This window comes from Gambusia affinis, linkage group LG10 (genome assembly GCF_019740435.1).
Source record: "Gambusia affinis linkage group LG10, SWU_Gaff_1.0, whole genome shotgun sequence".
Classification (NCBI taxonomy): Eukaryota; Metazoa; Chordata; class Actinopteri; order Cyprinodontiformes; family Poeciliidae; genus Gambusia; species Gambusia affinis.
The window spans coordinates 1,229,649-1,257,069 of record NC_057877.1 but is presented as its reverse complement, the minus strand read 5'-3'; the positions used below and the strand labels follow the sequence as shown (position 1 = coordinate 1,257,069).

At 38.7% G+C, this 27,421-nt stretch overlaps 1 protein-coding gene across 7 annotated transcripts in view; it reads left to right on the top strand.

Moving 5' to 3' along the window:
- The window catches only part of LOC122837974 (inactive N-acetylated-alpha-linked acidic dipeptidase-like protein 2), a 321,561-nt gene that overhangs the window by 249,068 nt on the left and 45,072 nt on the right, over positions 1-27,421 (top strand). For all 7 annotated transcript variants that reach the window (XM_044128206.1, XM_044128210.1, XM_044128205.1 and 4 more), the window contains one exon: positions 3,226-3,315. In XM_044128206.1, coding sequence (XP_043984141.1) covers positions 3,226-3,315 — 90 coding nt within the window. The remainder of the gene's footprint in view (positions 1-3,225; positions 3,316-27,421) is intronic.

The window sequence follows — 27,421 nt, the reverse complement described above, 5'->3', positions numbered from 1 at the left end:
CAGTGAGAAAATCCAATTACATTCAGCACCTGGAAAGACAGGGAGAAGGGAGATGGACAGATGGGATCCTCACTAAGAAATGAGAGGCAGAGAAAAAAAATCAATGGCAATCCAGCTCAGGTGGAACTAAGCTCAGCGATGCAGCGCCTCTCCTCTCTTCGCACCCGTTCTGTGATGAAAGTGAATGTTTGTCTGGGTGTTCATTTTACAAGGATTCACTACATTAACCTCATGAACACTCAAAAAATGTTTAATCATCCCTTTTTTGTTTTTACTCTTCCTCCCCTTTGTTCTTTCTTTGTTCTTTATCTCTTTCTCTTTCGCTCAACTGCTTCTGTCTTGAGTATCAACTGAACTGTCTGCTTTTCTTCTGCTATATATGATTTTAAAGTGTTTCTTCAATATATTAACTAAGCTCTTCACTTTGTATTTCTGGATGCATGCAACCGTTTTCTTGTATGATTTAGCTGATGTGAATATCTGAGAATTAGTTAGGCCTCACAAGCAGTTAATCAATAACAACTTTCTGTTTTTTATTCATTTTATTCAATTCATTTTTGTTTTATTTTTTTTAGAAATTAAAAATTTTAAACTAAACATAACAAAATGCTTAAGTTTGCACCAATGGGAAGCTCCACAGCTCTTAGTTATCAGCTGAAGTTTTATGTTCACCACAGCTTGTAAGAAATTTGGCCATAGTATTTTAAAACATTGCTTAGCACACTGAAAAAAATGAACTCAGAGGGTTGTCACATTAACAAAAGAATATGTACTTTTGACTAAATAATTTCATGTTTCAAACAAAAATGTGATACAATCATGTTGGATAAACAAGAAATTCAACAACTTTACATTTATGAAATTTAATCATGTTGAGATAACATGATTCATTGTAGTCAGACTGATCTTGTGCTGAAGACAACGAGTGAGATCACGGGATATCACGCGAGACAATAGTTTTTGTCTCAACTTGAATAACGTGATTCAATTTACCGTAGTCGGATTCATTTCCCTCTGAAGAGGGTCTAGCGAGATCAGGGAATCACGAGAGATTATGGAAGATCACGAGACATAACTGTTTTGCGTCTGGGAAAACTTCAAAGCGGTTTTAGTTACACATTAAACTATAGATGTTTGTTTTTCTCTGCAGGGAACTATTGACATTTAAGAACTGTACTGAAACAGTGCAATTCTTAAATCCATTTATTATGTTGAGCCAACACTTAATAAAATAACCATAATAGCATAAGTTGAGCCAACTCATTTTTTTTTTATTAGATTAACCATAATATATTAAGTTGAGCCAACACAATTGCTTCACACTGGAATAACCTTAATAAATTAAGTTTACCTAACATATTTGCTTTAAATAGGAGTAACAGAAATACATGGTTTTAAAATAAAGCAATCAAGTGGAAACCACGTGTTCCTTTAAATCATTTGAATGTTTAACTGTCAAAAATGTATAAAATCAAAGAAGAAAGGTTAAAGTTTAATCTCCATGGCAACCATTCACCTGTGCAAAACAGTTGCTTGGATCTAGCCCTGTCTTCGAGGTGCAGCTCCTCTGCAGAGCTGCAGACTCCAAACTTCAAGCTTTTACCTCACACAGCTGCCCTTACCTCCACTTCCCCACTCAACTCCTTCAGACTAGCCAGCAGCAATTAGCCGACATCTGGTGAAACTGCTCTTTGCTGAGCTCATTATAGAAGCTGCTTCTCAGTGAAATGCTGGTAAAAACATTGTTAAAGGGTCAATAGAGGAGCCATGTTGTGTTAACTGCTTGAAGGCAAAGTTTTATAAAGAGCAAGAGTTTTTAAAGAGACAGAGGCCCAATTTCAATGTGTAAACTATGTAATGTTTGAGATATTTAGCTTTCTTATAACAACTAAAGAAAACATAGTGACTTGAACTTGTGCTAAAGAACAGTACAATGTGCCTGGAAATACATAATACTTCCTTTTTAAATTAAAATGTGTGAAGCATGTTAGTAGATAAAAGCAATACAAAGGTGACAGTAAAAGATGAACTTCCCCCTGCATTCCTATTTTTAGATACCATCAACATTGTCTTGGAATCTTGCTGGTCCTATTGAAAGAGTAAGGTTGATGACCCTGGTAGTGATTTTAAAATTCACCCTTCTTTAAATAAAACGTTTGGTTCAGGTAATTAGTTAATCAACCACTTCAGTAAGTAGAATAGGGTCTGCTTTTATTCAGATTCAGCTGAAACTGAAATAGACCTCATACAGGGAGATCATGATGTGATCGTTTCATTTTTCCAGACCTCAGTTGATACATGTGATGACATAAAAAACATCAGCAGGGCCGATAGGTGAGTTTTATTTACAAGCTATGCAGCTCTCACAATGGGCTAACATTTTCTATGCTTTGATAGGCCGTTTATAACCCATTAGTGACATAACCAAATCTGGTAACTGGTTTAGCAGCTTGTTCATATGAACCTCTAATGATATTTTTCTTTGCAATTCTAATTTAAATTCTTACCAGAAAAAAAGCAGAAAGGAAAAAAGTAGGCGTGAGAGCTGAGATGAAGGCATGGCGAGCTCCTGTTGTGTGAAAGATGAAGTAAGGTGCAGATTAGCAACACAAAGGCCTCTAATAGGAATGAAACTCAGGTGTCTTTGATCTTGGTTAAAGCTCTTTTGTTTAAAACCTTCAGTTCTCCCTTGCCATTCATGCTGGCCCTGTGAAGTATAGAATAGGGTGCTTGATTTGGCCTGCTCTTTAGCACTGCGTGTCTAAGGCTAACGGCTCTGAGCTAGCTGGGAGTGGGTGTGAGGGGGTGCTTATCCACAGGTGTGTGCTTAGAGTAAGGCCCTGTAAGTCTGACTCATTTTAGCTTCTTTTCAACACACCAAAGCAGGGTTTGGTTGGGATAAGGCTCCGTTACCATAGTAACAATGACGAATTCAGCCCCCACTTTGGTTTAATTGTGACTGTTTATGAATTTTCTGTCAGAATCTTTGGTTCATATTCCGTGAATTACTCACACAGCAACACCAAACACACACACACAAAAAAAAAAGAAAAAAAAAAAAGAATCCTGTATGAATATTTATATTTAAAGACCAAGGTTTGTAATGAAGAGTTTTGTTGATGAAGTCAAATTACCTGTAAAGTGACTGAGATTAGTTTTAGGCTAATTGACAAAAAGTAAAAGCTTTAATTGTATCATGTCTAACGATTCCATTTTGCTCTTCAGACCACTGGTTTCCTGTCGGAGGCCCAATTCGCTGCACAGTCGCCAGAAAAACTCGACCCATTGTTCAAGTTCCACGAAACCATTGCAAAGGTAGGGATGCTTGGCCAAACGTTCGGCCAATTAATTGGCTGAAAGTTTGGTTTTGTCAAACATTTGTTGCCGCATGTTCAGCTTCACAGCAGCCATACATTATCCAAGTTAACATGTCATCTTATATAAGGTGCACAACAAATTCTGAGGGAGTGTTGATGTATTCATCAACAGCTGCTCATTATGCACATCCTTATAAAGTAGATGCTTGAGAATGTCTTTTATTTACAGTCAGCCTCAAAGCCAACTTCAGTCAGTCACTTAGTGGGAAACAGCAGGGTTATTAGCTAAGTACAGCATAAAACATCCATTTTTATCTCTGTCAGTCAAAACCCTGTCCTATTTAACAATATAAACTGGAGCTAATATAGGCATTGTAGCAGCAGCAGCAGTTTACTTTTCTCTTCTGTTCAGCAGTGTGGCGGATCTAATTAAAAAAGTTGCAACAACTTTTCTGCAATTCAAAAAGCAGTTTATCCACCCAAAATGTTTTGTCTGCAAAATCTAGAAAGATATTACCCGATGGTCAGAATATGATGTGGTTAAAATCTTCTTGTTATTTTCATTGCATGAATAAATTCTCATTTGTCCCGCTTTGACATCTTTATAAAAGTCCAATAAAACACACAGAGCTTACGTAAGCTGATGTCAAATGAAAATTTCTATCTCATGTAACTGGGCCTTTTTAACATAGCCCTGCCTGTTAAAGAGAACACTCTCATTGCTTATAAATGTCACCAGTTAACAATAGTTATCACCTCTGTGGGAAAGCTGTCAGCGCTTACAAATTACATAAGGCTCTGTGACATTTTCATTATCTTTTATGGAGCCTGGCTCTAAATGAAGACTCTTCAAATTGGTGTCTCTGCCTGGGCGGCGCAAACGTTTAAAATCACCCTTCATTCAACACGGCTTGCAGAATTTTTTTTAAACGTGTCATCCCTTCAATAAATTCAAAGGTACACAGATTTTCAGAAGAAGCTGATTTATAAAAATAAATTATTTATCTTAATTTATTTTTGCTTCCCAGAAAGCCTGCTGAAAATTAAAAAACAAAAAAAATCTCTACAACAATTACTGCTTCAATAAGACCACCTTTTCTGCACTTATAGTCACAAAGGCACAGCAATAATTTGGGTTATTTAGCCTGTCTTAAAAAAACAAAAATGTGGGTTCACATTTCAAAATTATATTTTCACCATATTTTGCTCCAATCTAAATATTTAGAAAGGAGCTAAATATTAAGCTTCCAACTAAATATTTAGTTATCAAGCCAAATATTTAGTTTATAAATATGTAGCCTCTGAATACCATGGTGAAAATATGACCTTGAAAAGTAAAGCCACATTTTGTTTCTCTTATGATAGACTAATGAACACGAATTATTGCTGTTTCTTTCTGACTGTGTATAGTATCACAAATTTTAAACCCCTGAAATCCAGCGTTAAATCAAAGAAGTTCCAATTAGTCAAAAACATTTTAAAAAGTTGTGACGATCGAGTATTGAGATAAACAACTTTTACACTTCTTAAAACTTCATTATATTTAATCATTTCAAAACCACAAACATCTGTGTGTTTTATTGGGATTTTGTGTGACAGACCTAAATGAAGTAGTTCACAATTTTTAAACATAAAGAAAATAATGCCTCGATTACAATCTTTCAAATCTTTAAAAATGGTTCACGCTACAAATCTGGCCTGTATGGAAACTGTTGGAAGAAAGACATAAAGATTCAACGGAAAAGTTTCCCTGCAAGCTTTTCAGAGGACGATTCGAAGATGTGGAAGAAGGACCTGTGTGTGCATGTTGTAATACATGGTGGTGGCAGTGTCATGCTGTGGGAATGCTTCTTGAATTAAATACATGTATACACTAAAATATTTTCCCTGAACATTCCTAAGGATTCATTTTCATCTGACCTGTCCACTGTCACTCCTATATATCCTCAAACATGTCTGTAGTTAAAGTTGGTAATACTGTAGATGAAAAATGATAAACAGTTTTGACTGCCGCATGCGTGTGTGTATGTGTGTGTGTTGGCAGCGTACAGTACTGGCGTTCTGTGTTCAGGCGCCCTTCACATGCAGTCCATCTCTGCTGGATGGTGATTGCTCTTTTAAAAGGCACCTTGTTGGCAGCTCATTTTTCTCTCCTGATTTGATTCAAACACCCATTTCCTTCATCTGCACAGACAGGTGCAGAAATTCAATGACCTCGAAACAAATATGAAAACTAAGGACGGCTTGTTCTAACTCAATGTGCGCATGCATGATGCCTCAGCATGATGCCTCATTTTTCCTCCGTCCTCTGCATCTGTGGGTTGAACATTCTGAAGTATCAGTGCCACTAAAGGTATTCTGAAAAGAAATGTCACACCTGGGTGTGCTGTGGTGGCGTAGGGGATAGCGCAACCCATATTTGGAGGCCTCGAGTCCTCGACGCAGCCGTCACGGGTTCGATTCCCAGACCCTGCGACATTTGCCGCATGTCTTCCCCCCTTTCCTGTCAGCCTTCTTTCATATAAGGGACAGTAGAGCCCACAAAAGACCCTGTGGAGGAAAAAAAGAAAGAAATATCACACCCACAATAATGATATGACAAATGTTATGTATTTACACCATACACACTTGGGTGAAGTGTGGTGACCTCACAGCTAGAAGGTCACCATTTCACAATGTTGAACAGGACCTTTGTGTGTGTACGTGTGTGTGTGGGCGTTTGTCAGCCATATTTATCAAATGTCACCTAACACCTAACACTTCCGGTTCAATCTGGCTCAGAATAAGGCATAGATCATGGCTCAATCTGAGTTTATCTAAACACTAGAAGAGATCACACGACCGTATGACACAACAAGACAGAGACCGAGACATCATAACCAAGTAAAAATCATTATTTTGATTCTCTAGATTAATACAAGGAATGCAGTATAAAACTGGTAGAGTCAAATCCATCCATCCATCCATTTTCTGTTCTCTCTTGTCCCTAATGGGGTTGGGAGGGTTGCTCTTCCCCATCTCCAGCTACGTTCCAGGCGAGAGGCGGGGTCACCCTGGACAGGTCGCCAGTCTGTCGCAGTAGAGTCATATCAACTTTGCTTTTTCAAAAGAAAAACCAAGAAGTGCAAAAAGAACTAATTAATGTAGTCCAGCTGTCCCTTCATGTAACACAGGTATGAAGCAGTAATGAGCAATAACCCCTTCTACAATTATATATCTTTGTAATTCACAGGACGATGACATGTATATACTGAGAACCTGTCCAGGTTGTACCCCGTCTCTCACAGTAATTGTTCGAACTTGTGAAGAAAACTCCAGACAAAATTTTAATAATTCAAGTTTCCATTTGGAATAAAAGTGAAAATATTCCCAATGCATTTGTGTGTACTGAAATAAAAGCTAGTAAGAATTTAGACGTTTTCACTGTATCAAAATTTAACAAGTGTGTCTTTTAAACCCAAGTCTGTATCAACACAGAGTTGGATGTTAGTATTATTACCATTTTGATGAGACAGTCACTGCCATCATAAGTTCAGTCTTCTGTTCTCAGACAGGATCATTGGTGCCACATTCATTCATTTCCCAAGTACATAATCATCAGCTGCTCTGAAAATAGCTACACACTCCAAATATGATGGCTGATTAAAGGTTCATTACGTAGTGATGGCTGGGATGGTTTTTAAACAAGAGTTATTAATGACAGACCTCCTCTTTGGACTTGATCCCTGTTGGTGTAGCTATTAGCTTTAGCATCAGGGTTCGGTAAATCTTGATTTATAGTTAATAAAAACATCAAGAAAAACCACTAGTTAGCATTAACTGCTTAGAACATTTTATCAGAAATCCTTTCTAAAAATCTTGAGCTATCCCTTTATGTACATCAATAAAATTCTTCACTGCATTGCTGCTCAGGACAAAAGATATTTCTATTTTTCTTCTTTTGCAAAAAGCAAGAAGGAAGCCTGCTACTTTGCTGAAAACAACGTTCAGATATATTCTGATCCATAGAAAAAGTTTTTTGTTATTTTTTACACCTACATCTGGTAGTTTGAAGTCAGAGGATAAATCGTTCTCCTCTATATATAACTGAGTGACACAGAGAGGACATTTTGAGTAAATGGTTTATGTGGCATTCACTTGTTTCTATGTGTGCTGTCTGTTACAGACTATACTCAAGGGTGTAAACCTTTTTCTCTGTAGTACAGTCCTAAATAATAAAATACATACAGGCAAACACAATCCATTTGATAGATGGATAACTGTGTACCTACAGTTGATGGAGCAGCGTGGACAGTGATGTGTCTGCAGGAGGTTTGCAGTTGTTTTCAAGTGTATTTCTTTGCCCACATGAAGCTTAGACAAGTGCAATGAGATCACCTGCTAGTGCTGTCAAACAAACTGCATGCTGCTCTATTTAGCAGATGAGAGAATATCATGGATGACAGTGACTGTGTTTGGATTGTCAGGACAAGTGGCTTGGAAAATAATAAGACAAGTATGTGCCACCAGGTTTAGGAGATGAATGGATTGCTGTTCTTTGGGCTGTTATGTGTTTTTCAGGTGTGTAAAGACAAAGATTTTTCTTTGTAGAAGTGCTGGCTGGACAGACCTACTTCTTGTGGAGAAAAAAAAAGTTCTCAATGAAAGTCTGATTCCTAATTATTTTTTTAACCCCAAAAACCAAGATAAAAAAAAAACCATCCCAGGATACATTGCAGCTGCTCTGCTTGTTTACCTGTAAGTTTGACCAAGTCGTTTTTTGTGCTTTTTAAAAATAAAATGACGGTTTCATAAATCTCGAACTGTATTTTAAAGAATCTCTGTATGTTGTTAAGTATACAATCCAGATTTGTCACAATGAATATTTTTTATGTTGAAAAATAAAAGAGAATCAAATACAGTTCAGACTTATTAGACAACTTTGAAATAGTTTTTTTTAAGGTTTTTTAATGCTAATGTTAGCATTATTAGTAGCTAACAGTAGATATGTGAGATAAGTTGTATTCTTTGTTGGTGGAGAAACTTGAAAAACAAGTAGTATTTCTGTGTATACTGTACGTAGAAATATACGTACACACAATCTATGAATTCAAATTACTTTTACAGAATTCACTTAGTTCTTGTGGAAAGGAATTTGATCGTCAAGTGTGTAAATTCAGATCTAGCATCAGTTAAAACATCTGATCTGATTAGTTTCATACTGAGATCCAAGTCTACAAGTTTGATGGTCTTCTCTGAGCATATATATAAAAAATAAAAAAAACAGTCAGAGTTTTTGTTCATGAGGGAGCCACATTCTGGATAAAAAATAGACACTTGTTTCCACAATTGAGACAGATTTGAAAATATAAGTAACTTATATGCTCCTCTGGGAGCAGACATGGAGAGAGGACAAGGTTGAGGTTTAACTAAGTGAATATAAAAAATACATTCCAAGTCCTTATGAAGTACAGATGCAGCACATTTACTGCAAAACCATTTCACATATTTTGCCTTTTTAGCATGCTAATTCTTTGTTTGGGTTGATTGTGTTAATAAAAGCAGGTGAAATATTTTTAGCGCTCCAAACATAACCTTCCTCTTACCTTTATCTTCAGGCACCGAGATTCCCTCTCTGGTTCTTTGAGTTTTTTTCCACAGTAATCTGTCACAGCTGCAGTCATGTTGATTCTCCCACTGCTTTGTTTATCTTCTGTCAAAGAACAGCAGAAACATGTTGCTGGTGTGAATGTGGTTTTATGTTGGTGAGTGCAGGTGCAAGATAGTGATCACTGGCACAGCTGCTAGCGTGAGGAGAATTTACACCTGATTGATGACATTTCCAAATATAATGAGCCAAGATGGAGCTGCCTTTATGCAAGGGGAATTACTTATCTTTCTCTGGCATCCAGCCACATTCATACCCAATGGAAGAATAATTTGGTTATCATTATTCAACTAGAGGTTGTGGAGTGGAATTTATGCTTTCAGTGTTGCATGAAATGGAGCACCACCTTACAGCTCTGGCAACGATGTGGGTGAAACCTTAAAAAAAAAAATTCAACTGTAATTACAATTGCACAATCTCAGCAATATCAAACTTTTATTTAGAGTCCATTGCAAAAGGTGTTGAAAAAGTGAATTTGTAAAGGAAAGGAGCTCCAGCGTGTTGGAGCCACAGAAGGAAAGGCTGTGTCTCTTTTACTTAGTGGGGATGTACAAGTTCAGAGATGTAGGCTAGTGTCTGTCCATTCAGAGCTCACCAATTCTAAACCAATATTCTGAATTGCACTAAGTAATGAACCGAGAGCCAATGAAGTCGCATCAAAAGTGGCAGAATTATGTCATTTAATACTCTGTATACATTTCCAATGTATCTGACCAGACTGCATAAGGTCTAGAGAGGGTTTTGTATACAGTGCATTGCAATAATCTAGAGACTACGAAACAAACACATGAAGTAAGATTTTTGATTCTGTGAAACAATAGGGCTGATTGAGGCAATATTTGTTGATGGCAGAAACAGAAAACCAGAATAGAGCCAAATATTCTACTCCAAATATTTATCTAAATAACCCGAAGCCCAAGGACCTGCTCTCTTTACAGTTATTTTCTTCTGGTGCAAAGATAATTTCTTCTGGTTTTTTTCTTCATTCAGCTGAAAAAAAATTAATCATCCAGGTTTTAATTCAATCCAGACAATTTAGTAAAATGTAGCATTTAGAATTTAATTTTGAAAAAAAAAAGAAGAAAAAAACAACTGGATATCATCAGCATAACAACAATAGTAAATATCCTTAGGTGGGGAGAAACAACAATGGCACAAAAACAGAGCCCTGTGGAATGGACAATGACCAGAACTGAAATGGGATCAGTATGTAGAAGAAGCCAATAAAGTCTATCAGACAACCTGATGTACCAGCCCAATTCCTCAGTCCATTTAGTTGGGCTGAATGGTGCTAAACCCTGTTTAGAAGTTTTGTCGCTGATTATGAAGAGCTAAAAATGTATCAATATTGTCACAAGTATAACCAAATCATCAGGAAAGAAACTGTTCCAAGGTCTGGTTATGCAGCAGAGATGCTATCAGGTCAATGATAGGTCAAATGAGGCACTGATTAAACATCACAACTACAAACTTGTTTGTGACTTCATACCTTCAGGCATACATCTACAAGATTAATCAGACAGATGGTGGAGAGTGAAGCCTGCAGACTTCAGTATGAATTACTGAAAGTCTTTCTCCAGAAAGTCAAATTTTAAGTTGCGATTCCTGTCAGGAGACGTTGGTTCATTTTAAGTCCTCTACCAGTTCTGTCAGATGAGTCATTTTTACTTTTCGTCCACAATTTTGTTAATGGTAAAGGCTAAAGGCAGTATTTTGATTCCGGCTCCACCCGCCTCTGTGACTGTGTGCCTGTCTTGCCTGCTGGTGGCACAAAGTGTCAGCCTCACTTCTGTCAGACTGCCTGCTTACAACTGGATATCACTGTGGCAGTTTACAGTCCACATCAGCTTGTCATATGTAATTGTGCATATTCTTCATATATTTTACCATATATTGCTCAAATATCGATGCATATATTTATTTTATATTTCCACATGCAAAATATTCCCTACCATATTTCAGACATACATGTAACACTATACCTTAACATATATTACCAAAACATTTCCCATAAAAATTGTAATACATGACGTTATACAGTATATTTATATAAAATGACATCAATTTGAGGATATAAGTACATGCAGTATATGTATTCATGTTATTTGGTTCATGGAATAGATCCAGACAGTTATTTGTTGTAATTAAGTTAAGTTTTCATGACTTATGAACGAGCTCTCGCTTCCAAAATTGTGAATTATTCCTTTAAGTCCCGAGCAGCTGTGCTTTAAGCAATATTTTTCCACTGTTCTTATTTACTAAGTTTTTCCAAAACCTTACATTTCAGGTTACTATTTTTAAACCTCTTCTTAATGTAACTGAAGAAAAGTGGCCATTAGCACAACTCAGATCTCAGTTCTTTCTCCAGTCTAGCTCCTGTTCTCACCCTTCGGCAGCACATTTTGTGTCTCTCAGTCAACACATCCTGACAGCGTACTTTTCTTGTCTGTGAAATTAGTCCTTGACAAGTGATGAAATCTAAAGTGGTTGGTGTGTTGCATAAACATTATAATTAAAACTCTTCTCTGTTTCTAATTAAATGTTGGGCTTGCTATCACACTTAAAAGAATCTTCACACAGGTGTTTGCAGTCGCTCTGACTGACACCTCTAACAATCATCCACGCCCACACCAACAAATTACAGCCAATTTAAAACCTCTTCTTAATGGAACTGCAGTTGGACTATGCAAGTAAACTGAAGCACCTGGAGGAAACCCACACAGGGCCAACATGCAAACAAAGAGGTCCTGGAGGACCTTTAGTGGCACAGCACCGGAGTTTGGGACAATGTGCTGAAGGAATTAATAAACAAAGCATAATCTATCTTCTTCCTACTGAATAAGATTGATATAACTGTGTTATACTTTGTCTTTTTTTTTTGTTGTTTTTTGCATAGAACTTCATATCTATTTATGAAGAAATTCGCTGCCAGAGTGACAAAGCCTAAGGGAACTAAGTAGTTGTTTGGCCTCAACCCCTATATCCTTGCAGATCAGACAAGGGAACACATGTTGTTTGTACAGGTTGTAGAGATAGTTGATAAGGGACAGATACAGACAGACAGATTAATAATAAAGCACAAGGCCAGGAGTACACAGATACTCAATAGATGTCAAGATGAAGGGCAAATTGGAAGTAGCAGAGATTCCCCATGTTGAATATTCAGATCGGAACGGCAACACAGGCAGGGTTTAAGACATTTTGACCTCTTTTCTAACGTGTGTACATCTGCTTGTACTACTAATTATCTGGGACATAAATCCCTCCACACAGACACACAGTGGAGGAAACTTCCACCTGTTTATGGGGCACAAGATCTCGAGGGTGTAAAGTGGCATGCTTTGTTTTTTGTTGTCAGGCAAATGGTGAGGTGAAGACACTTTTAAAAGTTAAGTCACCAATCTTGTTTTTGTAAAGCAGGGATGCTCAAACTCTTAGAAAACTGTGATCCTGCAACTTCTGGATGCAGACTTAAGACTCCCACATACTCAGGCATCCACCTTGAACCTCAGCGGAGGTTCAAGGTGGACTCCATGCAGACGAAGACGATGTCCGCCGGACACGTCCTCTGAAAGGTCTAACAAGGGAATATAAGAGAGAGATAAAAAATATGTGGGAGGAAATACCTCAGACTCTGGGTAAGGATGATGCACTATTGGAATTTTCCATCGGAAATCGGTACGCTTGACTGTGAAAGTCAACTGTCCACAGACTGTGTGCATGGAGTCTGTGCAGCTAACAAAGTACACACAATATATTTGAGTATGTGGAAGGCTCTATGTAGATACACCTATAAAACACATTAAATGGCTGGTTAATTAAAAATTGTTTTATTCTGGTCACAAAACTGATTTTTCAGTGTACTGAACCAAGGTTCTGTCCAAGCATTTGAACCTGTTGTTTCAAAAAAGGACAAATGTGGCAGTACATCGGTGTAAACATTTTTGTAACAACAGAATGTATGCCAACACAATAACGTAGCAAGATTTTATCATTGATTTATAAAACTCTACTTTTGAAGCACAGCAATGGTTGAATACCTGCATTATTCAGAAAAGTGTTCCTCATTCTCCATTCTGTTGAAAGTTCTTGGATACAAAAAAAATAAAATGTAAGTGGGTACAAAGAATCTCATCTCTGATTAAAATGTCTCTTCAGTTAACCTGGAGAACCATTGTTGTAGAGAACCTAAAAAAAATTATAAAATGGAAAAGCTGAAAAGTGTTTTTATAAACATGAGGAGAGGCTATCTCCTTCTTTTTCTGGTGACATTTCAAACTCACCCATTACCGTGTTTGCTTTATGTGCCTGTTCTTGTCCATTGTTTTGTTTGCAACACAAAGGAAGGTGATTCAGGATGTTCTTGTGGTGTGAGATGATTGGTCTTCTGTCAGTACAGAAGGAAACTCGTGGGCAGCAGTCCGTGCCAGACCAGTCAGCTCCCAAAGTGTGTTTATTCAGGGGGACAAGTAGAAAACCAACGATGGAACATAATAAACTATAGTCATTAACCTGTTTTTTGAGCAAATGTTGCATAGTAAAAAAATGAACCCACTCATCCAAAAAGTACAATGTTCTATATTAAGTGCCCTAACGTTCATTCATTTTAGAGAAGAGAATGAACTGACATTGAAAAGATGAAGATGGCAAAACAGGACTAAACTGTGGAGCAAAATGATCACTCAATGATGTTATTACTTTGATAATTCACTTTAGAAAATTGAGGGACAGTAAAAAATAAATATAACTCACAGTCAAATAGTACAACATATGCAAAAATGTCAAGTGTTTCCTCAAGTCCACTTAGTGTGTCAACAAGTCATTCTAACAGTCTGAAGTTGACACTGTTAGTGTCAAATAAACGATGTAGTTTATTTTAACTGCTTTTGAAAAGATAAAACATTGTGAAGTGCAAATGATATGCAGATGTCCACTGTAGACCTCTTGCATTAACATATAATTACAAAATGACTCATGTGTAACAGGGTCATTAATATTAGCTCTACACCAGCTCTTTATTCCCCATTTGCTGGCTTAGTGTTGTAGCTTTTTTTCTGTCTGCCTCCCTCTTGCTCACACATGCGCCAAAGCCCGTCCTCCCGTTTATTCTCTGTGGATCAGTATATGTGCATAGTTAGTGTTGTAGCTCAGGGACTTCCTTTGCTCTAAATCCCTGTACTCATTTGTCAAGTGCAGTTTTAGATGCAGCTTGCCAGCAAGAGTTCAGGGTGGCAGGTGGCAACAGGAAGGATTTCTCCCTCCCTTTTTACCCTTTCTTTCTTTCTCTCTTCCTTTCTTTCCTTCCTCTCTCTCTACCCATGTCTCCCTTGTCCTCTCAGTGCCTAGTTGTCCCCATGGAGCACATTTTAATGTAAGGTGTTTTGCATATGAGTTGGCATGTCCTGACTTCTCAAGGTGAAGCTGGCATTGATTGGGGCACAACACACTGCTGCCAAGTTCCTTCACCAGTTTTTACCACAAAGTACTGGCGATGCTACACCTGGTGTTGTACGTAACTGTCAGGTTTGTTAACCGCTGTAACTCCATTTTAAGGCTTCTGCAACTCAACTGAGACGCAGTGAGTCCTTGTCCAACACAAAAGAAATGTACCACCAGGATCACTCACCTCAGTTAAGGTTGGTGTCTCTGAATCACCAAAAAGAAAGACTGGGTCAGGAAAGTCTTGGTGGATTTCCTTAATTTCCACCAAGTCACAAACCATTGGTGACCAACATCTCACATTTTCTAAAACACATTGATTGTCCCCAAGACTTTGGGTCATGCTTTTATTTCTGGAGTAAAACTAATACAGCAGGGGGCGCTGCATGGTTCAGCTTCACAGACAGAGACTGCAGTCTGCAGTTCGTTGCTCAGCCCTGAGACATTTGTTAACGACTCTCCTCTTCTCTCTCTCTTCTTTCTAACCAGTTACTGTTGAATAAAGCCCACTGGTACCTTGAAAACCTTTCAAAAACTAATACAGCATTTTAGAAAAGAAACATATCTGAAGTATGATGGTGGTATTGTGATAGTCTGAGGCAACTTTGCTGCTTCAGAATCTGGACAACTTACCATAATTCAGAGTCAAATGTTTTTTCCTTCTTGTAAGAAATCCTGAAAAAGAATATCTGGCATCAGTTTGTGGGCTTTAGCTCCAACAAGTTACACAGCAGACAATGATCAAAAGCAAAAGCAAAAGCAAATCACCAAGTCCACTTTCATAAAGATCAATGTCACTGAATTCCAGCAAGTCTGCTAAAGCAGTACAACTTTTACAGACATTTGAAAACCATTTCTTGAGAACATTTGACAGAGGTTGAGACAACCAGTTGTTAGGTTTGGGGAGAACAATTTTTTCTGTGGATAAATCGATGGATATGCATGTTTTTATTTCATTCTGTTTAAATTTTTTAAAAGGTTGATGTCCAGTCACAATGTTTAGTATTTTAGGTATATTGCTTTGTGCTGTTTTGTATGTTTGATTTTTACATGACATATTTAAACAAATTCTAGTCTTTTTTTTTATCTAAGAGTTCTAATAAAGTCACCTTACCTAGTTTATTCCAAGTCTTATTTAGGAAATTGTTCGAGGTTATCAGACAGCTGTGAGGTGACTGAGTGCTTATCCTCAAATCTGAAATTGAGGGTTTGTTTCCCAGACTTTAATGTAAGCAGAATAAAAGCAGTTGGCTTCTAAGTCATCCACTTTTTGATGACAGAAGAAATAAATCACAGCATGATAAGGTATAACAATACACCCCATGCTGTGGAATAAGGTGGCACACAAGAAGCAGAATTTTCTTTGCTAGATTCTGCACTCTGGACGTTTCAGCTTCTGCTTTAGCAAGGAGTAATCTTATGGGGAATTAGAAGGTATAGGGCATGTAATTACCTCTTTCCAGACCTCTGAGGCAAGTTATTTCTGACTTGGTTTGAAGACAGTTTGTTAAAGATGTTAAGAAAAACAACTTGTTTGTATTTTTTTTGTATCATCCATTAAATTAGAAGGACATGTTAGTCTCTAACTCAGTCTCATCTTATATGACAGCATTCAGAAACAATCAAACTGCAGCTATAAGTGATGGATGTCATAATAACCATGCATCTGAATCACTTTGTTAGAATTGCTATAGACAACTAAACAGAGTGAAACAATTTAATTAGGAATCACAAGCCACCTGTGAGTAGCTGATATCCTCAAATTCTTGAGATGCTGCAAATGCCAACTAGTAGCATATAAAGTAGCAATGCAGCTTGGCATTTCCAACTTCCCAAGTTACATTTTTCTTTCAAATGTTTTAGATATGCTATATGAAAAAAAAGTAAATAGGTGAGTTGTCAAAAATGAGTGGTCCACTGGAAATGCATTTTCTCTCACTGATAAAAAATTTACTGTTTTGGTCAGTTTAGATGACTAAACAGTTCAACATCACAATAATGGATATTTTTAAGGCAACTGTTATTCATATAAAATATGATTATTATACTTTTACTGATTTCGGACACATAAGCTTCTGATTGGTTAGTTTATAAGAGCTTTGAGTGGCATCATGGAAACAAATTTAAATAAATTAGCCAACATTTTAGGAGAGATTTGGAAAATTTAGAGATTTTGGACAAACTTCAACTTCAAAATACGTTAAATCTGCCTTACTTTTAAGTAACACAATTCAGGAATGTTTGTTTGCACTCTTGATTATTTTTTCTCTCTCAGTACGTCACGTTGGACTATGAAACCTCCTTTAGTAGCAGTGTGTGTCCTTTATTGTGGGTTGTCTGTGTAACATGTTCAGTCACCGCTAAGTTTTCAAGTACATTGCAGCTCTTTTGCTCCTTGTCTTTAGGCTTGTCAACATGGATGAAGTCATCATCTTGGCTTTTGCGTGTACAACATTAGTTCTGCAATTCTTGGGTTTGTTTTCATATCCTCAACATAGTGATGCATAGTGGCATTCAGAATTGTTCTCTAGGAAATAATTTATTAGCTCATGAAATCTCTAATCCTTTTGTTAAGAAATCATTTAACTTGTCAGCTTTCTCTCACGTTAATAACACACACAGAATAAAATGAGAACTGCTGTTGCAGCAGCTTTGAGTCATGGTTTGTTTTTAACACACATGAGTTAAGAAAGTGTAAACTGAAGAAGGAAGCTTTAAGCAGATGTTACAACATGATAACTGCTAAGTTTAACAGCTGACCTAGAAAATGGGAACAGTCATAGAGTCGAGATGATGTAAGGCTTACATCAGCATTCTGCTTGTAGACAGTGCATACTGCAGTTGTCTGTTTTTCTGTTTGGAGCCATGTCTGTCATGTCCTTTTCTCAGAATAATGCCCAGAAAGCACAATCTGAAAGTCTGAGTCTGTCTTTATGTATGTAACGATTAAACAACCGACATGCTAATAAGCTCTACATCACAGTTAGGTTGTCGATATAAACTTTGCAAATAATTGGGCAAAAATGTCCTCTGATTGTTGAAGCCACTCCAAATAGCACTTCTCGTTTATCTTTTGTGCTAAATATGTACACAAGTTTGATTTTGGTTGAGAATATTTAAGAACAGAAACCACTAGCTATGCTTCCATCCAATTGTCATGTGCATTTGGAACAAATTTGTAAAATGTTGCTAAAAAGAAACCATGAATTAGGCGTGCTTCCATCATTTTGTCAGATATTAATGTTTTGCATACACTAAACAGGAAGTAGACGTGGCAACTACGTCAGAAGTTATTCAGCAAAGCTGTTTCCATCCCCGTTTAGGGCTTTAACTCTATTTTTGGAAAAGACTAAATCTACCCCAAGCAAAATTGAGGAATTTATTTCTTATTTTTTCTACAGCAATACCTTAAAATGTGCATTAAAAGACATTGATGGATACTCGGCTATTGTCATAAAATCCTGACAGCCTTTATTTCCTCTGCTAATAGAGTCTGCAGCTGGAGTGTGTTGAGTCATTCCACTTATAGACATTTCAGATCAGTAAAAATACTAAAAAAAAAAAAAAAAAAATACACAAAGACACATCACCAACAGGTAAAACTGAAGTTTATACAAAAATATCTGTTTTCAAATGATAGCTTAAGTTATTTAGGGGAAAATCCTTATCCAGCCCAACCTAAAAGTTTGTTTGGAACTTTTATGGTTGAACAAGTTTACAGTCAATTAAGTTCAGCAGGATCTGATGCAGTTTGTTGAGGTGTTTTGCTCTATATTCTATTATTTATTTCATTAAATTAACTATATTTTCTTGTAAAGTACCTGATACAACTTGTGTTGTGAGCTGGTTCTCCAGAAATAAACTGAATACATTCAATCATAGCTCTGACCGAAAGGTAGGTAATTACAAAAAAATGTTCAGGTGAAAGTCAAAATGAAGGAAAACCAAATCCCTGCTCAATGCACCGACTGGGTGAGAACCATTTGGTGAAAACCTGTTTGAGTCGGTCAGTCAGTCAGTTCAAGACTTACAACCCAGCTTCCAACAGCCTGCGATAAAACATGAGCAGTCACTTCTGTCTGACACACTCCGGAGTCGGGATGATGTTACCACGGCAGCAGTGTGCAGCGCTGTCATGACAAGCTACTTTATCATTTGTTAACAGGAGGTAGAGTTTGTGTGTTTGGATTGGAGGAAGTGATGAAGCAATTCCAGGTGGTCGTATGCTCGGCTAAATGTGTGCGTGTGCATGTGGGGGTGTGTTAGCGTGTGCAACAGAGACAGACGTGGGTGTGCATGAGAGTTGACAGAGGCGTCCACATTGACAGCCTCTGTAATGGAGGAGAAGGCAATTTGTTAGACAGATCCTCCTCTGCGGCCGCCTGCACGTCTCCCTCCGTTCATCCTTCTCCCCATCGCTCTGCCTTCATCGCGTGTCCTGTAAATCTTCCTCAAGCACTCTTTCTTTTCCACTTACCCTCCATTGCCCACCATCGCTCCTGTCTAATGTTCCTGCTCCTCCATTCCTCCCTGCTCCCCCCTTTGCTCAGCTCAGGCCCTCATCCATCAGGCCTAATGATTAAGCTTCTGCCCGGCTCATCTGAGGCCCAACTTCATATTTCCCAGAGCTGGGTTCAGGCGGTAGCGGAGTGGCAGCCGAGCATGCTTGAGCATGCTTTAGCTGCCATGGAAACTGACGTAAAATTCCTCCTGCCTGGCATTCGCTCAGCTCAGCCCAACTTGGACAGGGATCAGTGTTCACATGTGAAATAGTTATGAACATACCGTATACAATGTGCATTTTTTTTGTTTTGGTTCCTTTTTATTGTTAACTTTCATTCAAACTTGTACTTTAAAATACATCTCTAGTAGAAATCTGCCTCCAACATGAAGAAAAAGATTACAATAGCTGCTAACATCCCATCAGGGGAGGAGTAATCCTGTTCATAAATGCTTATTTATTTGCACCATGACAACAAGGCTTGTTTGTTTCTTTCTAATATTACAGCCACAGAATGAATATCCTTACATTTTTCTCAACTGGAGTGGGTTATTAATCCCTAGACAAATTCAACTTAGATACTTCCTAATTTAAATTCTATATGTCCATGTTATGCAATTCCACAGCTGTTTGTTTAAAATATAATTCCCTTGAAAAAACATAAACAGCTGCCAACAAAACAAACTTGGTGGCATAATTACATTGCTGGAGGTAGAAATCTACTTTTTTTTTTATTTTCATTGACAATTCATTTGTTAAATTCCCTTTTTCAAATCAAACTGACTTGGTGTATGTTTGTGTTAAAGGGGAAGTGTTATGAGCTTTAAATAATGTTAGAATTTTATTTTCTCTTCAACAACATACCTGGAGTGTTGCCTCAATTCTTTGATGCATGTTTGAGAAGCATTTAGTCTCCATTGCAACAATTCAGTTATGGCTTGGTGGATCTAGCCCACACATTCAGCTCCTGCAGACTAGCCAGCAGCAATCAGCAAACACCTGGTGGGACTGCTCATCTGTTGAGCTCATAGTTTCTTAATTGTGCGGTAGCAGCTACTTCTCAGTGAAATGCTGGTAAAACGTTGTTAAAGGGTTAATAGAGGAGCCATGTTGGGATGACTATCTGAAGGCAGAGTTTTAGAAAGAGTAGAAGTTTTTAAAGAGATAGAGGCCCAATTTGAAGGTGTTAAATTACAAAGTCATTTTTTTCTTAAGTCATATTTGGTTTATATAGCATTTTTATAACAACTAATAGTAACATAGTTACATAAGTAAGTGGTGTAAAGGCATTATGTGCCTGGAAAATATATAATGCTGCCCCTTTAAAAGGCTTTCCTTGGTGTTTTATTATTCCACTCTGAGTTTTTAGGCGATGTGCACCTTGGCACACTTTGCAGCTAGCATTGCTGTCTTGCAGCAAGAAGGTATAGCATCAGATGAATTTTGAGGTATTCAGTTCCTGTCAAGAGAATAGAGCAGAACCATGCAGGGTTTTCATATTTTAGAAAAGTATCTTTTTAATGCTGAAGAAATGGACCAAATTAAGCAGGGTGGGTGAGTTTGGCCTGAGAGAAGATGTGAGGACTCTCAGCACATCAAAAGATCTTTGTTGAATTGATTCAGGCATCTGATCAGGCTCTGTGCTGGCTGCCACCTTTTGGTTATTTTTGGGTATGCCAGTGGGCATGCATACAGGGCATCTGGAAAGCATTAACAGCGCTTCACTTTGCCACATTTTATGTTACAGCCTCAATCTAATTTCTCCGTCTTTAAAATCTGTCTTTATAATTTTACACACATATACCCCATTACGATAATGTGGAATTAGAAAACTTATTAAGAACAGAAAACAGAAAACCAATCACCCAATCGGATCAGCTCTGCAGTTTACCTAAAGGAAGCTGAAGACCAGTAGAAAAATATTCTTTGGACTAGTGAGACATTGTCAGATTGTATCCCTTCTGGGACGGACGTCTACAGATTCTTAAAATTTACTCGAGTGTTATTTAACAGCCAAATTGTGTGTTTATGTCATTGAAAATGTTGCTATTTAGTTTGTGTTTGTAACATATCTTCAGAAATTGAAATGCTTTCTCTCTGCAAAAGATAAATAATCTGCATGGTTTAAGTATGGGTTTAAACAGTGTTTTGTTGTATGAGGGGTTGTGTAGTTTCAGGAGTGTGATGATTTGTGTTGCACAGATTACATCTAACTGACATCATCTGATACAGACTGTAAATGATTCAAGGTGACCCTCTGGCCTGCGCTCCATTCAGCCTGAGCAGATATAGCTGGGAGTGGCTGAGGCTGATAACAGGAACATATTCCTCTAAGTGCAGTCTGCTGGTACTTTTGCGATGCAGTCATAAAAACAGAATGCAAATTTAAAGAAGTACAAACTGAGAAGTGTTACTTTCTACTGGAGGTGATGTATATCTCATGGTAATTATAGTGAAAATACTCAGCCTGGAAACAATAACTTTTCCAAATTATATTTTTTCATGCCTTTTGATCAAGTAAAGCGCTTTGTTCCTTAAATGTGTTCTGCAAATAAACTTGCCTTGCCTCTTGAGAGGTCCTTAAAATTCCATTTATCATAATCTCCCAAACCCTTTGTATGAATACCAAAGAAAACAAAAACAGGAAAAATGACTTTGTCACATTTTTGACATGTGTTGGAAAATGTTTTTCATTTTTCCTCTCTGCAGCGTAATGCAGATCCTTAAATTAAGATTAAGAAAGGTAAAAATTCATTTATTACAGTATGTGCTAACCATTGAGATTCCATAGTTGAGTGTACTGATTTTCTACATCTCTCACAATGTGAATGAATAATGGCCTGATGAGCTAGTTGGTGCCTAGCCCTGTTTCTACCCTACCAGAGCAGCGACCGCAAACCTTTCCACTGGTAACGCTGACTCTCAGCCTCATTAGCTCAGTGTCAGAAAAAATGCAGGTCAGTGTGAACACCAATACCTGTTGTTTTGAGTATTAGCACACCTCACCAGAGTGAAGTACACCCTACCACAGGGGTGGGCACTCCTGGTCCTCAAAGCCTGTGTCTGCAACTCTTAGATGTCTCCCTGGTCCAACACACCTGAATCCAACAGCTGAATCACCTCCCAAGTTCAATCATCCAGAGTCCTGCTAATGACCTCATTATTTGATTCAGGTGTGTTGAAGTAGAGATGCATCTAAAAGTTGCAGGACACCGGCCCTCATGGACCAGGAGTGCCCACCCCTGCCCTACCATATAGGGGCTTTTACTCATCTGGTGAAAGCAATAGATAACTCTGGACTGTATTTCATTAACACCTCAGAAAAACTATCTGGTCATGAAAAATAAGCATGTAAATTAGTTTTCTCCGTTTGTTTCGGTGATGATACTAACATGCAGCTCTCTTCCTTTTACTGACCCTTGACATCTTGTTTCAGGTCCCATAGAACAATTGAGTCTGTCAAAAAAGAACGTGTTAAAAGATGAACAGAAACTCCACTGAGTTCCCACCCTTCTGTTCTCCTCAGAGATACAGAAAACTGCATTTCTCTGTCTCCGCTCATGCTGAACAGGATGAGTGAAATTACCAGCTTTCAACACCCCAAATGCATAGCAAAACAAGGCATTTGGCACTCAGAGACATGCTACCACAGAGTCAAGTGATTCTTAAATGCTGTCAGCCAAACTGGCAGGTGTAGCTCTCAATATTTCAATCTTTTGTCTGATGCATTATTAATCCAAACCTAAAGTCATTCTCCTCTGTCGGTGTTAACAAACAGCCCCAGATGAACTCAAACCAAAGCTTCTTCAGTGGACAAACACCTGATTAATGCAAATCTTTCATCTTTACTCATGTCGGGGGTTTTTTGTTTGTTTTGGGGGGGGGGGTTTCTGATGACCTCCAGCAGCTTTGTCCTGTTTTCAGTGTATCCCTGTCAGTATTTATCTCACTGCTACACTGCAAATGATGATGAAGATAGGTAAAGGAATTGCATCAGCATTCGATCAATAGACAGACATGAAAGTGCAGCATGTCAGCTGCTGATGGAGGGGCGTTAGTGTTGGTGTGTGAGCCAGGGAAGGAAAGGCCTTCAGAGAAACAAGGATCTAGGCTGGTGCCCCGGCTGCAGAGATGCACTCGGGGTGTTATCAGTGAAAATAAAATTTCTATCAGGAGTCAAAAATGAAGCGTTATCGGCCGTCGCGAGATTGGCAAGCAGAGGAGAAGGGAGAGTTTCCAGTGCATTCGTGGGGGATTGAAGATAAATGTGAATGAGATCTCTCTCTGCAGAGACGCCGTGTGGCGGCGGCTGCTGCACGCTGGGTCGCCTGCTTGCCTGCTTGGCTGTCACATCCAGCCACAACCCATCAACCCCACTGAAGGCTGAACTAACAGAACTGTTTAAAATAATCACATGCTTACTAAGTACAAACAGAACCTCACCCAAACACACACGTATACATTTACTTACACTCCGATATAGATATACATACACAAATATACACTACATTAGGATGTCACTAGGAGACTCTGAACCCATCCATGCACTGAACAGATGCTTAAAACAAATCCATAACTTTCTTCAGCTCAGTTTTTGAAATGCGTGAAACAAGTTTTTCTTGCAAATGAGACAATGAGTCTCAAGAGCTTTTCCCTGTACAAACAAAAGGTTTATGTAGAAACAATGTTGAAGCTATTATCATTGAACCTAAAGAGGAAGGATCTAGAGTCAACACAGATTCAGTTACAACTGGAAACTGGAAATCAGGCTGAAATCAGATGATGGACTGTGACCTGAACCTTCAGAGACACATGAAGACAGTTACAAAATCAGCCTTCTGTCACCTGAAGAACATTTCCAGGATTAAAGGACTAATGACTCAGCAAGATCTAGAGAAACTCATCCATGTGTTTATCTTTAGTTGCATTGATTAGTGCAACAGAGCCTTCACGGGTTTGCCTAAAAAATTTATCCTTCAACTGCAGCTGATCCAAAACGCTGCTGCTGGAGTTCTGACCAAACCCAGGAAGACAGAGCACATAACCAAGTTCTACAGTTCCTGGAGCTCAGAGAAGGGACTTTGAAATAATGTTGATAGTTTAGAAATCACTGAACGGCTTAGCGCCACAATACATTAAAGATCTGCTATTGTTGGGTCAACCTTCTAGACCCCTCAGGTCTTCTGGTTCTGGTTCTTCTCTGCATCCAGAACAGAACCAAACATGGAGAAGCAGCATTCAGCTTCTATGCACTACAAATCTTGAAGAAACTTCCAGAAATCTGCAAAACAGTTGAAACACTGAGTTCCTTTAAATGTAAAGACTCACCTGGTTAGAGTTACTTTTGAAGCATAATAAATTAAACATTGATTGATTTCTCTAAATTACCCATAGGTCAGAGTGTGTGTTTGTGTTTCTGTGTGCATGACTGTTTGTCCTGCATGTTTCTGACCAATGTGTTATGTCCTCCCGTGTCAACATGTAATGTTAGCATATTGCTGTGTTTGCCACCAACACATAATGCAATAATGAGATGATGGGTCTGTTTCATACATTTTGGCCAGACCAGATTGTGTCGACATCTGCAGGACAACACACTGCTGGTGCCAGCTTCCCAAATGAGACGAGGTTTCCAGCAAGTCCTGCTGCACTTTGATTCCAGGCTTTGGGTGTTTCTGGGAATTTTCCTCCCATCTGGACACTACATCCTATTGATAGGCCTTCCTCACACATCACATTCTCATGCTGAGAGCTTTTTTTGGGATGACTAAATCAATTTAACATCTGGGATTTTGAGGAGGCGTCAAGCTACCATATTTATTAAGAACCTGCCATGCTGGGGTTGGGTTAGGTTCTCAATGTGGCCTGCAGGTGTTTTCTGATTCTTAATGATTACATATTTTAATGATAATCAGTATTTATTTAGGTAACTCTTATTTGTGACTTCAAAAACCCCCTTTTTCCATTTCTGATGCAGTGATTCTCAATTTATTCAGCAGTGCACACACACATTGTCAGTTAGTTGCCACTTCTGATTCAGTGAGCTGGGTTGTGCAGAAAGCAACGTGTTTGTCTGTGACAAGAGTTGATGCCAAGAATTATGTAGAACAAATGATCCACCAGGGACACATAGAGGGTTTTTGCTGTCTGTGTTCTCCTTACTTCAATCTGGGACAGTGTACCAAAACCTTTCTGTATGCCACACTTCCTCTTTCAGTGCGTACTTCAAATGGATCTGCACAGCTCTTTGAGTTAGCAAGAGAACCATATGTTTCCCAGGAGCACAAAGAGCTTTTTATCCTTTTAATAGTTCTTCTCTTCCCCATCTCCTGATTTTTTTCTTTTTCTTTTTTTGTACTTTTACTTTCATCTATCTTTCTCTTCACCTCATCCGTTTGTTCCGATCTCATAATCACATTTTCTCTTGTCGTTCCTCCTCCCATACTCATCTTCCCCTTCATCTAGCTTCTGTTTGATTTCTGCCCAACTCCTCTGGTTTCTTTTTTAACATCTACTGACCTGATTGCAGAAACTGATACACTGCCTTTAGAGGTGTTATTCCCCCAAGAACCTTTTTCAGATTGTGTCAAGTAACAACCATAAACATCAATGCCTTTTATTTGGATTTTATTTAGAGAGAAATACAAAATATTAAAAAGACAGGGTGGGCAAGGTGAGCATTAGTTAGAGAAGCGCTGCGTTCACACCAGCCCTGTTTGGTCCACTTTAATCCAACTCTAGTTTTCATCCATCCATCCATTGTCTATACACCCTTTGTCCCTAATGGGGTCTGGAGGGTTGCTGGTGCCTATCCCCAGCTAACGTTCCGGGCGAGAGGCGGGTTCACCCTGGACAGGTCGCCAGTCTGTCACAGGGCAACACAGAAAACAGACAAGACAAACAACCATTCACACACACACTCACACCTAGGGAGAATTGAGAGAGCCCAATTAACCTGACAGTCATGTTTTTGGACTGCGGGAGGAAGCCGGAGAACCCGGAGAGAACCCACACATGCACAGGGAGAACATGCAAAATTCCATGCAGAAAGACCCCCAGCTGGGAATCGAACCCAGGACCTTCTTGCTGCAAGGCAACAGCTCTACCAACTGCACCACTGTGCAGCCCCCAACTCTAGTTTCTTTGCCTGGAATGTCTGGTTCATTTGGGGAGGTGTGAATCTGCAATCACTCTGAATCAGATCAAAACCCTCTGGTCCAGCGAAGAACCTGTCTAATCAAAGTGAACTCTGGTGTGATGAGTTTATGCCCAATGGACCGCAGAACTTTCCGAAAGCATAAAGCAGGCTATAGCACAGGGCATTCTGGGTAAAAACTGAGTTCAGTCTGCTTTTGCAAGTTTGCACTGAGTGTGTGCGAGTTGACCAAGTTGTGTGGATTTTATTCTTGAGGCATATGTTGGTTCAATATTCACCAAAAATGATCCCTGGTAGAGGGTTCATATAAATGCTGGTGCAGATTCACTGCACCAACATTTATTATGATAGCACTGCAGGAGAACAGGTTGTGTCAGCTTGCTCTTCAATTCTCTTAAAAAATCTTTGGCAGTTCACTTACATCTTTTTTTCTTCATCACTTGTTTTTGTTTCGGTCTGCTGGATTAGTTGGACTAAAATGCTTGAAGTTTCTGAGGTCTTGTCCCAAAATTCCAATTTCAAGGGTGCTGCATTCCTCTAAAAACTGTTTCTGACTTCTCAGATTCAGTGAAATCTGTTTTTCAAATACTCCTTTACTCTGACTTGAGCCATTTCTAATGACTGTTTTAGTTCTAGTTGGAAAAGTGCTTCTCTTAGTTTTCAGCCAGTTTGCCCATCTCTGCTGCCATGTTCCAGTTGTTCACACAGCCAATGAATGGAACTCCACAGCTACAAATCCATCCATCCATCCATTTTCTTTACACCCTTTTTCCCTAATGGGGTTGGGAGGGTTGCTGGTGCCTATCTCCAGCTGCGTCCCGGGCGAGAGGCGGGGTTCACCCTGGACAGGTCGCCAGTCTGTCGCAGGGCAACACAAAGACTTACAAGAATTTAGAGAAACCAATTAACCTGATGGTCATGTTTTTGGACTGTGGGAGGAAGCCGGAGAACCCGGAGAGAACCCACGCATGCACAGGGAGAACATGCAAACTCCATGCAGAAAGATCCCCGGCCGGGAATTGAACCCAGGACCTTCTTGCTGCCAGGCAACAGCTCTACCAACTGCACCACTGTGCAGCCCCAGCTACAAATCCACTACTGAAAACAGCTACACTAATCTTATTCTGATGTTGTGAAAATACACTTTAACATAACCAGTTTATCCCAACAAATTTTGTAAATAAAGTGACCATTTTCCTTCAGGTTCACAATTATCCACTACTTTGTGCTAGACACACGAAACCCTTATAAAAAACATTGAAGCTCATGTTTGCTAAGGACAAAATGAGAACATTTCCATGGGAATAAACACTTATAAACACTTCATAACATGCTATCTCAAGGGCATTTAATAAGGTCAT